Here is a 9,337-nt window from a genome sequence, read left to right as displayed (position 1 = left end):
GTGTGAAATTAGGAATATTTGATGGCGAGACTTTGAAACAATTAAGCATTATATCTGAAAACAAACTCGTGTTTTCTTTTGATGAGCGGTAGAAAGGACTGACGCACAAATACAGTACTAATTCCAGGTCTTACTCCAGGTCTGAGAGCTGTAGGGTGACGCATGACGCACTGGAGGCGCGGCAAGCCTTCTCCATAAATTCTCAGCCTGCTCTCCTCTGGCTTCAGACAGAGAGCGAGGTTAGAGCCCTCACATCACTGACAGGATTTTTGAACGATCGCTTTGACAGAGCACCATTTGCCAACAGGTGCATCTGCTGCAATCATGATTAAGAAAATGTCACCGCCCGAAAACGAGTTCGACATCCCGGCCAAGAATTGCCATCGGATGGTGATTCTGGGCTCCACAAAAGTTGGGAAGACAGCCATAATTTCTCGGTTTCTCAACGAGAGGTTTGATGACCAGTACACGCCTACTATCGAGGACTTTCACAGGAAATTCTACAGTATCAAGGGAGACGTTTATCAGCTGGACATTCTGGACACATCTGGGAACCATCCCTTCCCAGCAATGAGGAGGCTTTCAATCCTTACTGGTGAGTTGAGTTTTGCAGACACGTGAAGCTTTGACCATGCATTTAATTAATTACAGTCAAATATTGTTATTATAATTTTTATTTGATATTCAAATATACCTTCTCTTGTATTTCCAGGTGATGTGTTCATCTTGGTTTTCAGTCTCGATAACCGAGACTCCTTCCAAGAGGTGCAGCGCCTGAAGCGCCAGATATACGAGACCAAGTCCTGCCTGCGAAACAAAACCAAGGAGAACGTGGACGTCCCGCTGGTCATCTGCGGCAACAAGTGTGACAGGGACTTTTACCGTGAGGTGCAAGACGACGAGATTGAGCAGCTGGTTGGCGGGGACGAACATTGCGCATACTTTGAAATCTCAGCAAAGAAAAACACCAACGTAGACCAAATGTTTCAGACTCTCTTCACCATGGCCAAGCTGCCAAACGAAATGAGCCCCGACCGACACTGCAAAGTTTCCCTCCAGTACTGCGAGGTTCTCCACAGGAAGTCGTTTAAAAACAAGAAGTGCAAGGACGGGAACGCATATGGAATAGTGGCGCCGTTTGCACGGAGACCAAGCGTGCACAGTGACTTGATGTACATAAAGGAGAAAGCTGTAGGCGGCAGCCAAGCCAAAGAGAAAGGCTGCATCATATGCTGACAGTTCATTTGCCAGTTTGTGAAAGACTTTTCTGTGAGGGTTAGGAGCCGTGGTGGATAGCCAGTTTACTGACAAGGAATATGTAAGCCCATAAACTGACACAGTGGTGCAGCCTAGGCTGAGATTTGTGAACTAGCTCGGCTCATAAATCTCTGTGTAGTGCAGTAGATGCTCTGAAAATGCTGTAAATCTGTCTCTATTTTAACTTTCTAAGAGCAGCATTTGAGGAAAGAAGAAACATGTTTACACTTCACTGTACTTTTTCAACCATGGTGAAACTTGATTGTTCCATTATGATCAAATTTAATGCTAAATGTGTATTTATTGTCTACCCTGACTTTTGCATAAGAAAATAAAACTTGTTACTTTTATAGTCTGCTTCCCCTTCTTTTTCATTTCAAGCAAATCTCCAAGAAGTTGCATTAAACACAAAGCTTCACAGATTTCCGTTTCCCTTAACTGGAAAAATGTTGTCCATCTGTTAAAATGCACTTGTTGCATCATCCTGACACGTCATACACATGCAGATTAAAACTGCAAGAAGCCCTTAAGAAGCTCGCCGTGTTTCATAGTCTGTCTTATGTATTCCGAATAACCTTAAAGGACGAAGCTTATACAAAATACGATTTATTACAATGTATCAATATCATGGGACTCAAAAAAGCGAAAAATCCCAATTTAATACAAATATCATATAAACAAATTTGCGCTGTGGTAACACAAAAAACAAAGACAAGTTCAAAACATGTTGCAGTCCGACACAATTAAAGAAAAGACGGTTATTATTTCAATGTCCATCCGGTGTTCCTGAATCACGCCACCTCCATTTACTTCCTCCATACTGCGTGCATACCAAGTCTTTTAGTCTCACGATGCTTTTGGCACGTCAAACATGCACAGACTTTTATATTTCTGCAGCAGCTGGTTCTTGGTGCGAACCTGTTCCCGCAGCGTGGCCAGCTGCTGCTGCTGCTCCAGCGGACTGCTGTCTATCCCCGGCATGTTGGAGATCTGCTCCCGAGCCTCCTGGATCTTTGCCTTTAGTTTACCAAGTTCTTGGAGGACATCCTGGTTGTCTTTGTCCATGCTTTAAGCAAATGGGGGGGAAAGAAGAGCGCGTCATCCGTCTGCTTTGTTATTGCAGACACTTAACGTAACATTTGTAGCTATCAACATTAGCTTCAGCTAACACAGCAAACAAGCATAGCAACTCCACCAAGCGACTGAGACAAGCAAGTGTTGTCCCGTGCATACAGCACACAATGTGACAACACACGAACCAATAAATACTCTTACCATTTAATAATATCATGAACTACAGGCAGCAGAGAGCAGTCATCGCTCTCTTTGTCGAGCTTCGCCTGAGCTGTCGCCATCTCTCTACAGGTTCCCGACGCAGATTGTTTACGTCAGCCACAAAGCTGATGACATCACTACATTCGAATTGTAAAAAACTAATATAAATATTTATTTCTGTTCATTCGACCTTTTCGAGATATAGTGCTATACTTTGTAATTGCGTGGATACGCACTGTGTGCTGTACGTATTTTCTTCAATTACCTGGAGCAGGGAGGTAAAACATAAGCGGCTGGCAAAGACTGCAGTCCGGCCCACTGGATGCTATGAAAAGTGTGAAAGAGTGCACAATTTTTTTTTTGACTTTTAAATGTATTTTTAAAACTTTTGCATGCCCCCCTCCCATCCCCACCAGAATAAATAAATAGTGAGTGGTAATTCATAATTAGATAATTACAGGACAGTCTGGGCAACTTTCTCTATAATTTTACACATTTATTTCTTATAATTTAAGCCCAAACAATTCTGCTGATACATTTCTTTTATTTACTACAGCAGCATTTCTTTATCATGTGGAAAAACTGTTGACGTCGTTCTTCTTTTTCTAATATTAAGATACCGCTGTGATTAAATGTGCAGTTAAAATTTAATTCACTGGCAGAAAGGCTCAACCCACTTAAGATAAAAGTGGGCTGTATGTGGGCCACAATGTCAAATAAGTTTTACATTCTTGACCTGCAGTAAAGTTCATAAACAAACAGACACACATACATTATTTACAGAATGTATTTTGGTGTTTTTGCTATACAAGTCCAAGTTGAGTGTAAAAACTCATGAAAAAAAAGTAAAAAATAAATAAGTCTAACGAAACAAAACAAAACAAAAAACAAGAAAAAGAGCAATGAATGAATGAATGGACATGCAGACTACACAGGTAAAGTGAATCACACTGAAAGGCAAAATAGAGGAGATTAGTTTTTCATTCATTGCTAAAATGTTTGAAATAAATAAAAAATAAAAAGGCACAATTAAAATTATGTAATTCCTTTTGCTGACTTAGGTTCTCTTTTGAGCACCCAATGAACTATGAAAACGCAAAAGGGAATTATGACCTTAAGCAATATAGGCTGAAAAAAGCTGAGGGAGAAATGATGTCAACATCATTTACTTTAAAGTGTCATCATTGAATTCATTACACAGCATCAAGGAAACAAAGGTGCTGTCTTCTCATCTTGAGTCTAAGGTGTTAAAGTGGTGGTTAGCCTAAAGCTAACTGTATTTTAAGAGAAACCAATGAAACCTATTTTTTTCCTACTGTTTATGCTAAAAACTTTCCCCAGGTGTTTTTTATTTTGAATGAAACCCACGGCAGCACACATTGGCCCTTAAATAAGCCCCAGATAATCCATTAATACACCGAGCAAACAAAGCTGACCTGCAATGAGAGGGAAAATTTGCTTCACATCCCAATACCTAGCAAACCGAAACATCTATTTCGGCAGTAAATGCAATCTACTATCCCTACAAGTGTGACACATGTCATGCATGTTGAGTGAAGCATGGCAACCCATATAAACTTTGACATGCACAAATATAATCTAACGCAGCGGTCCCCAACCTTTTTTGTGCCATGGACCGGGTTATGCCCGACAATATTTTCACGGACCGGCCTTTAAGGTGTTGCGGATAAATACAACAAAATAAAACTAGTACCGGTACCGAAAAAAAGAAGATTTATTCATAACACACGTGAAAAGACCCAGGAAAACCGAGTTAACGATAAAAACGATAACAAAATAACGCCGAAAACCGATAAAAACCCTGAAAACCATACATTTCACGCCTGAGCCTCAACTCTCGCAGCCCGGTATACCAAACGACTCACGGACCGGTACCGGTCCGAGGCCCGGGGGTTGGGGACCGCTGATCTAACGGACTACAATGTATCCGACTATATTTGTATATTATATTCAACTTATAGAGATTAATGCAGACTAGTGGCATACGATAAACCTAGAAAACAGGATGGAATCAATACCTTTTTTAAATGAATTCTCAGGAACAAATTGTATTGTATTGTCATGACAGTGCAAATATAAAACTAATCTGTCTTGTCTTCCCTTCCATTGACCCATATTCCTGGGAGATCAGTCACCAGCAGGTCTCTGTGTTGGTCATTAGCCTCATTAAATGTGAAGTTAAATCTTAGTAAAGATGATCTTAAATATTCATTGGCTGTGTCACAGAGGTGGTCTCATTGCTGCGGTGGCTAATGAGAATGCTTCCTTATAGTGTTTGCTATGTGTGGGTAATGAGTGTGCCAGGCATGGGAAGAAGAAGGGAGCAGCTGCTGAAATTAAGCTTTGATGAAAACAAATAGCCATGAAAAAATATAGGTCAGCGGGAAACATTTTCTCTCATACCTCACACTGTGTGGCATCATTGAAGATCCTACCAGAAGCTCAGTCCTCACACTAATTTCCAGTATGACAGAGTGTTACATACTGCTCAAACTTACATGAGTTAGTACAGGTGACCTAGATTGAGTTTGTTGGGCATTATGTTCCCTAAGTGTTTTACCATTTGGGTCAGGGAAAGCTGTGACACCTCATATTAATACATTTTAAAAAGTGGGTCATTTTGTGACCCAGCATTATTAGAAAGGTATGAAAATATCCCAATGGCTAACGTGCACAGTAGGGAGAATAAATATCCCATTATTATATAAACACAGGAATTTAGTTCATTGACTTTTATTTGACTGAACATTTTTTATTTGTTGTGTGGTCTGGTTTTTAGGCTTCTTGAACATTAGTGACATCATCTTTAGTCCTGTTCTTGATACTCAAGTGACTATTCATTCAGCCAAAACAGTGACAGTGATAACATGAAGTTAAAAGTATATGAGAAGCATTTAGAAATGTAACATTTTAATTATGACTTATATTTTGTTTTATTGTAAGTGGCCTGCTTTCATTACAGTTCTTTAAATTAGTTGTTCCATATATACAGTGACTGCAGAGCATGATAATTAACACATCTACTTACACTTGCTGTGTTAACGAAGCATGCTCTAGCATAAAACTGCAAAATCAAATACCTGTTGTCAACACCTTGTGATGCAACTGAAAGTAGAAAAATGTTGATAGATTTAAGGAAAATCCACGTTAATTTTTTTTTTAATGGCTTCTGTAATCCATACTCTAATCCGTTTTCTTCTATTTATCCAGTTTAAGGCTGGAGCCTATCCAACCTGCCAAAAAGTAAACTGTGGAGTACTCCCTGAATAGGTCACACTCTACTGCAGGGCTAACAGACTGAACGATAACCAATGTGGCAAATTTAAAATCACCATTAATAACCCCATGGACTGTGGGATCAGGCCAGAAAACCCATGCTGACGCAGGGAAAATGTGCAAATTGCACACAGAAAGGCCCCAGCCAGCCAGTGGATTCAAATCCAGGACTTACTTGCTGCCAACAGCACATACTAATCAACAGTGCTGGGGCGTGCTGCTTATGCTTATATAATATTTAGTGAAAATGTCAGTGGCTCTACTTTCAAGTAAAGTGACTGAATGCCTGCAGAGGTAGTGAGGTTTTATTAAACATCACAGGTAGTAGTGAAGGAATGATGATTTGTAGATGCAGTCACATGTGTTCTGTAAGCTCTAAACATCACTTTCAGCTCATAGATCTATTCACACTTGCATGATCCTTCATAATTCTCAAAGATCACAGTTCTCACATCTAGTTCATCTCAACAGCAATAGGTAGAAGAAGGGAGAAGTCAATTTTCAGATGTGAGGTAGGCTGTGAAATTCACAGAGGACAATTGTAAATATCAACCTCAGCCTACCTTTAATAAACATTACTAGGAAGGATATACACTATTTACAGTGTATATCCTTCCTAGTAATGTTTATTAAAATGGAGTATGCATTTACGTGTTTATGGTTAGCTATTCAACAGAAAAAACTCTTCTAAGTAGTTCTTCTGTTTTGTTTTCTGTTTGGTTGTTTGCTTTTTTTTTACACAAAGCTCCTATTTTATTTCTTACTTGAAATTTCTTGAGAAGTATTCATTTCATCATACTTCATAACAAAATGTGATTTATTTATTTTCTAGCTCTCAATATAGATTTCTATGTAGGAACTCCAGCAGTAAAAGACCACTTCGCCCTGGAAAATATCTCGTGTGGAGCCCAGACTAAACTTGTAACTTATAGCTAACAAGGGAATTATAGATATCTTTTAAGCCTGGGTGACTTTAGGACACTTCCAGTTGAACCCCTATATAGCAGTCCCCGAGTGGCTTGCCTTTCCCCACTCAGCCTCTGTAATGACGTGAATGGGCAGCTGACAGTTTCCAACAGATGTGTCACCTCCCAGCATCTCTGACAGGATGCAGATGTCCTGTCTGCTAATCTGTGGTCTAATCTTAGCATGCATCTCTATATGAAAGACACAGTCACTGAAGCTGTGCATCATTAAAACAAATAGTTTTCCAATAAAATGAACTTTTCTTGTATTATTTAGATTTAGGGCTAAGTGAAAGTTTTATTTGACAAGAAATTTGTTCCCATCATGTGAATCCTGGTTTCATAAAATTTTCTAGGAAAGATGTGCTTTCACAAAGTGTCTTTATGTGCACCAAAGAGCTAGCCGGTCAGCTGCTGGTCATAATCCAATCCAAATTTGCATTTAATTTAATAAACAATACTTCACTGCCATGCATACTTGAGGATATGTGCATGAGGGAAATAGATCAGGGGTCAGGATTCAGTTGTACTAGTCAGCCTCTGTGGCATGTAACATGAAATGCACATTTGCACTGTCTGTTCTTAGTTGTTGGTCTATCCAAAACAGGAGAACATAATAAGCTGGTGCAGCTATTAATTGATTCCTGCACTTCATTTGACATTTTACTGTTTAACAAACATCCTGATTATAACCAGAGTACGTTCATGCTCATCATCTCTTATTTCCAAGAAATCTGAAGCTCGGTTCCACGAAGCTTTGGGTTTTTTTTAACAGGCCTCTTTGATTTCCATAATTGAATTACAGATGGAGTCATTGCTGCTGAGGACTCAGGCAAGGTTTGAACAAACAGTATATTTTCTGCCTGTTAAATGAAATAAATTGGGCACTGCAGGAAAAAGGTTTTGACTATTTTCAAGATAAGAAGGGAATTTGTGCATGTCTGCATTTGAAAGAAAATAAAAATCAAAAGTCCAAATGACAGATACTGGTAAGATTGATAAATGTCGTAAATATGAATAGTACTGTATTGTATTCTCACTTAATTCTACACACATGGACAACTGAGAAATAATAACAAGAGGAAGTTCTCTTTGCAGATTTTTATACCAGATGCCCTTCCGGATACAACCCCAAAGGGAATTGTATCACCTCCTGGTCTAGAATCAGCCCACTACACTATGGAGCCAATTTTAATAATTATACGTTAATGACCGTAATGTATGTTTCCTATTTCCTCCTAGAGGAACACCATCATAAAGAATTAATCTATTTTTATGCATTATTTAATAATTAATTATACAGTAATTAATAATACAAAATAATACTGTTTGTGAAAGGTGACAAGATTTCTTGCAGTGTAAATTAACACTAACCTGACTCCAAGGAAAAAAATACTGACGTACGAACATGCTACTTTCTTGCTAGCAGGAGCTTGTTTGTAAAATATCCACCAATGTGACCGAGGCCTGTCTCAATATTGGACAGTAACATATTTACGTTTGGTTGAGGACAAACAGCATCATCTGAACTGTTATGTCTTCAAGACAGCAGGTTACTGAAACTTAAAACAGGTATGCTGTGTTAGGTTCACTGCTGCATACTGAAAAGCTACTATTCGTGATTGAAAAGGACAGTCTCAGGTCCAATGGTGCTCACCTTAATATTATGTATTTCTTTTAACTAATAAATGATTAATAACATGCATTCAGAAAACATTAACGTTTCGGAAAATGTCTTCAGGGAAGTAGGTGCAATTTCACATTTAATTTGTTTCTACATTCAGAGAGTCCACCATCATGACATGCCCACAACGTAAAGCTCACAAAAGCATCATAAACCTTTCAGTGTAGATTTTTTGGAACCATACAGTACCATTTTATTAATGAAGAACAATTCCACTCCTGTGGAATGACCACTACTGGAATAGCAGTGCATTTTACTGAAAAACTGGAATTAAAAAGATTCCTCAGGAAATCCCAAATAGTGTAATACAGCCTTTGGAAGGTGCGGATGTTTGGCGTCAAGCAAAACATCTGGTGGGTAATATTGCTGATACAATGCCTTTTCCTTTTCTGTGTGCTTATGATCAGACTTCAAAGTCTGTTTTAATTTAATGATACTGGAAAAAAGAGATGTTATAAGTAACAGGGGATGCAGAGCAATGACAAGCTTGAGGCTTGCACAGACTTCTCCAAAATGGGCTGTATTAAAAAGAAGAGATATTAATGTGGGAATGAATTCAGTATATATAAATATATAAAATCCAGAATTGTGGGCTTCGTTGTGCAAAATTGCCTAACACTGCCCCCAAGTGAAAAATGTAAGAAAGTAACACTTAATGATTCAAAACAAACAAACAAAAAACATTTTCTGTTCTTTTTTCAACCCTCTCATAAATCTTAAAAACTAAATCACAAAAATAAATCATGCAACCCAGACACAGGCTGTCGGAACTCAGCCTTGGGTTCATAATGTATAAAGGTAGTAATTAGTGTGATAGAGTAGGGCTGTACTGAGACCAGCTGCTTGATCTTGGTTGCCG

The 9,337-nt window shown here is 38.7% G+C and overlaps 2 protein-coding genes across 2 annotated transcripts; one reads left to right on the top strand and one right to left on the bottom strand.

The window, feature by feature from the left end:
- The first annotated feature begins 223 nt into the window (after positions 1-223).
- LOC146388542 (dexamethasone-induced Ras-related protein 1-like) lies at positions 224-1,607 on the top strand. Its single transcript, XM_084925913.1, has 2 exons — positions 224-595; positions 713-1,607. The coding sequence occupies exons 1-2, from the start codon at positions 325-327 to the stop codon at positions 1,234-1,236; spliced, it is 795 nt and encodes a 264-aa protein (XP_084782039.1). The 5' UTR covers positions 224-324; the 3' UTR covers positions 1,237-1,607.
- A 240-nt stretch (positions 1,608-1,847) lies between these two features.
- med9 (mediator complex subunit 9) lies at positions 1,848-2,636 on the bottom strand. The gene is made up of 2 exons (XM_084925915.1): positions 2,533-2,636; positions 1,848-2,323 (listed from the first exon to the last, which is right to left on the bottom strand). The coding sequence occupies exons 1-2, from the start codon at positions 2,610-2,612 to the stop codon at positions 2,104-2,106; spliced, it is 300 nt and encodes a 99-aa protein (XP_084782041.1). The 5' UTR covers positions 2,613-2,636; the 3' UTR covers positions 1,848-2,103.
- Positions 2,637-9,337: the final 6,701 nt, after the last annotated feature.

Source organism: Perissodus microlepis, chromosome 4 (assembly GCF_051167445.1).
Source record: "Perissodus microlepis isolate ML-2025 ecotype Zambia chromosome 4, ASM5116744v1, whole genome shotgun sequence".
Classification (NCBI taxonomy): Eukaryota; Metazoa; Chordata; class Actinopteri; order Cichliformes; family Cichlidae; genus Perissodus; species Perissodus microlepis.
Note: the sequence above shows the minus strand (reverse complement) of the source record. Positions and strands in the feature narration are given on the sequence as shown.

Coding starts and splice junctions, on each gene's coding strand:
- LOC146388542 (XM_084925913.1), top strand. CDS start 325: ATGATTAAGAAAATGTCACCGCCCGAAAACGAGTTCGACATCCCGGCC. Junction 596..712: donor GAGGCTTTCAATCCTTACTG/GTGAGTTGAGTT, acceptor TTGTATTTCCAG/GTGATGTGTTCATCTTGGTT.
- med9 (XM_084925915.1), bottom strand. CDS start 2,612: ATGGCGACAGCTCAGGCGAAGCTCGACAAAGAGAGCGATGACTGCTCT. Junction 2,324..2,532: donor GTTCATGATATTATTAAATG/GTAAGAGTATTT, acceptor ATTTGCTTAAAG/CATGGACAAAGACAACCAGG.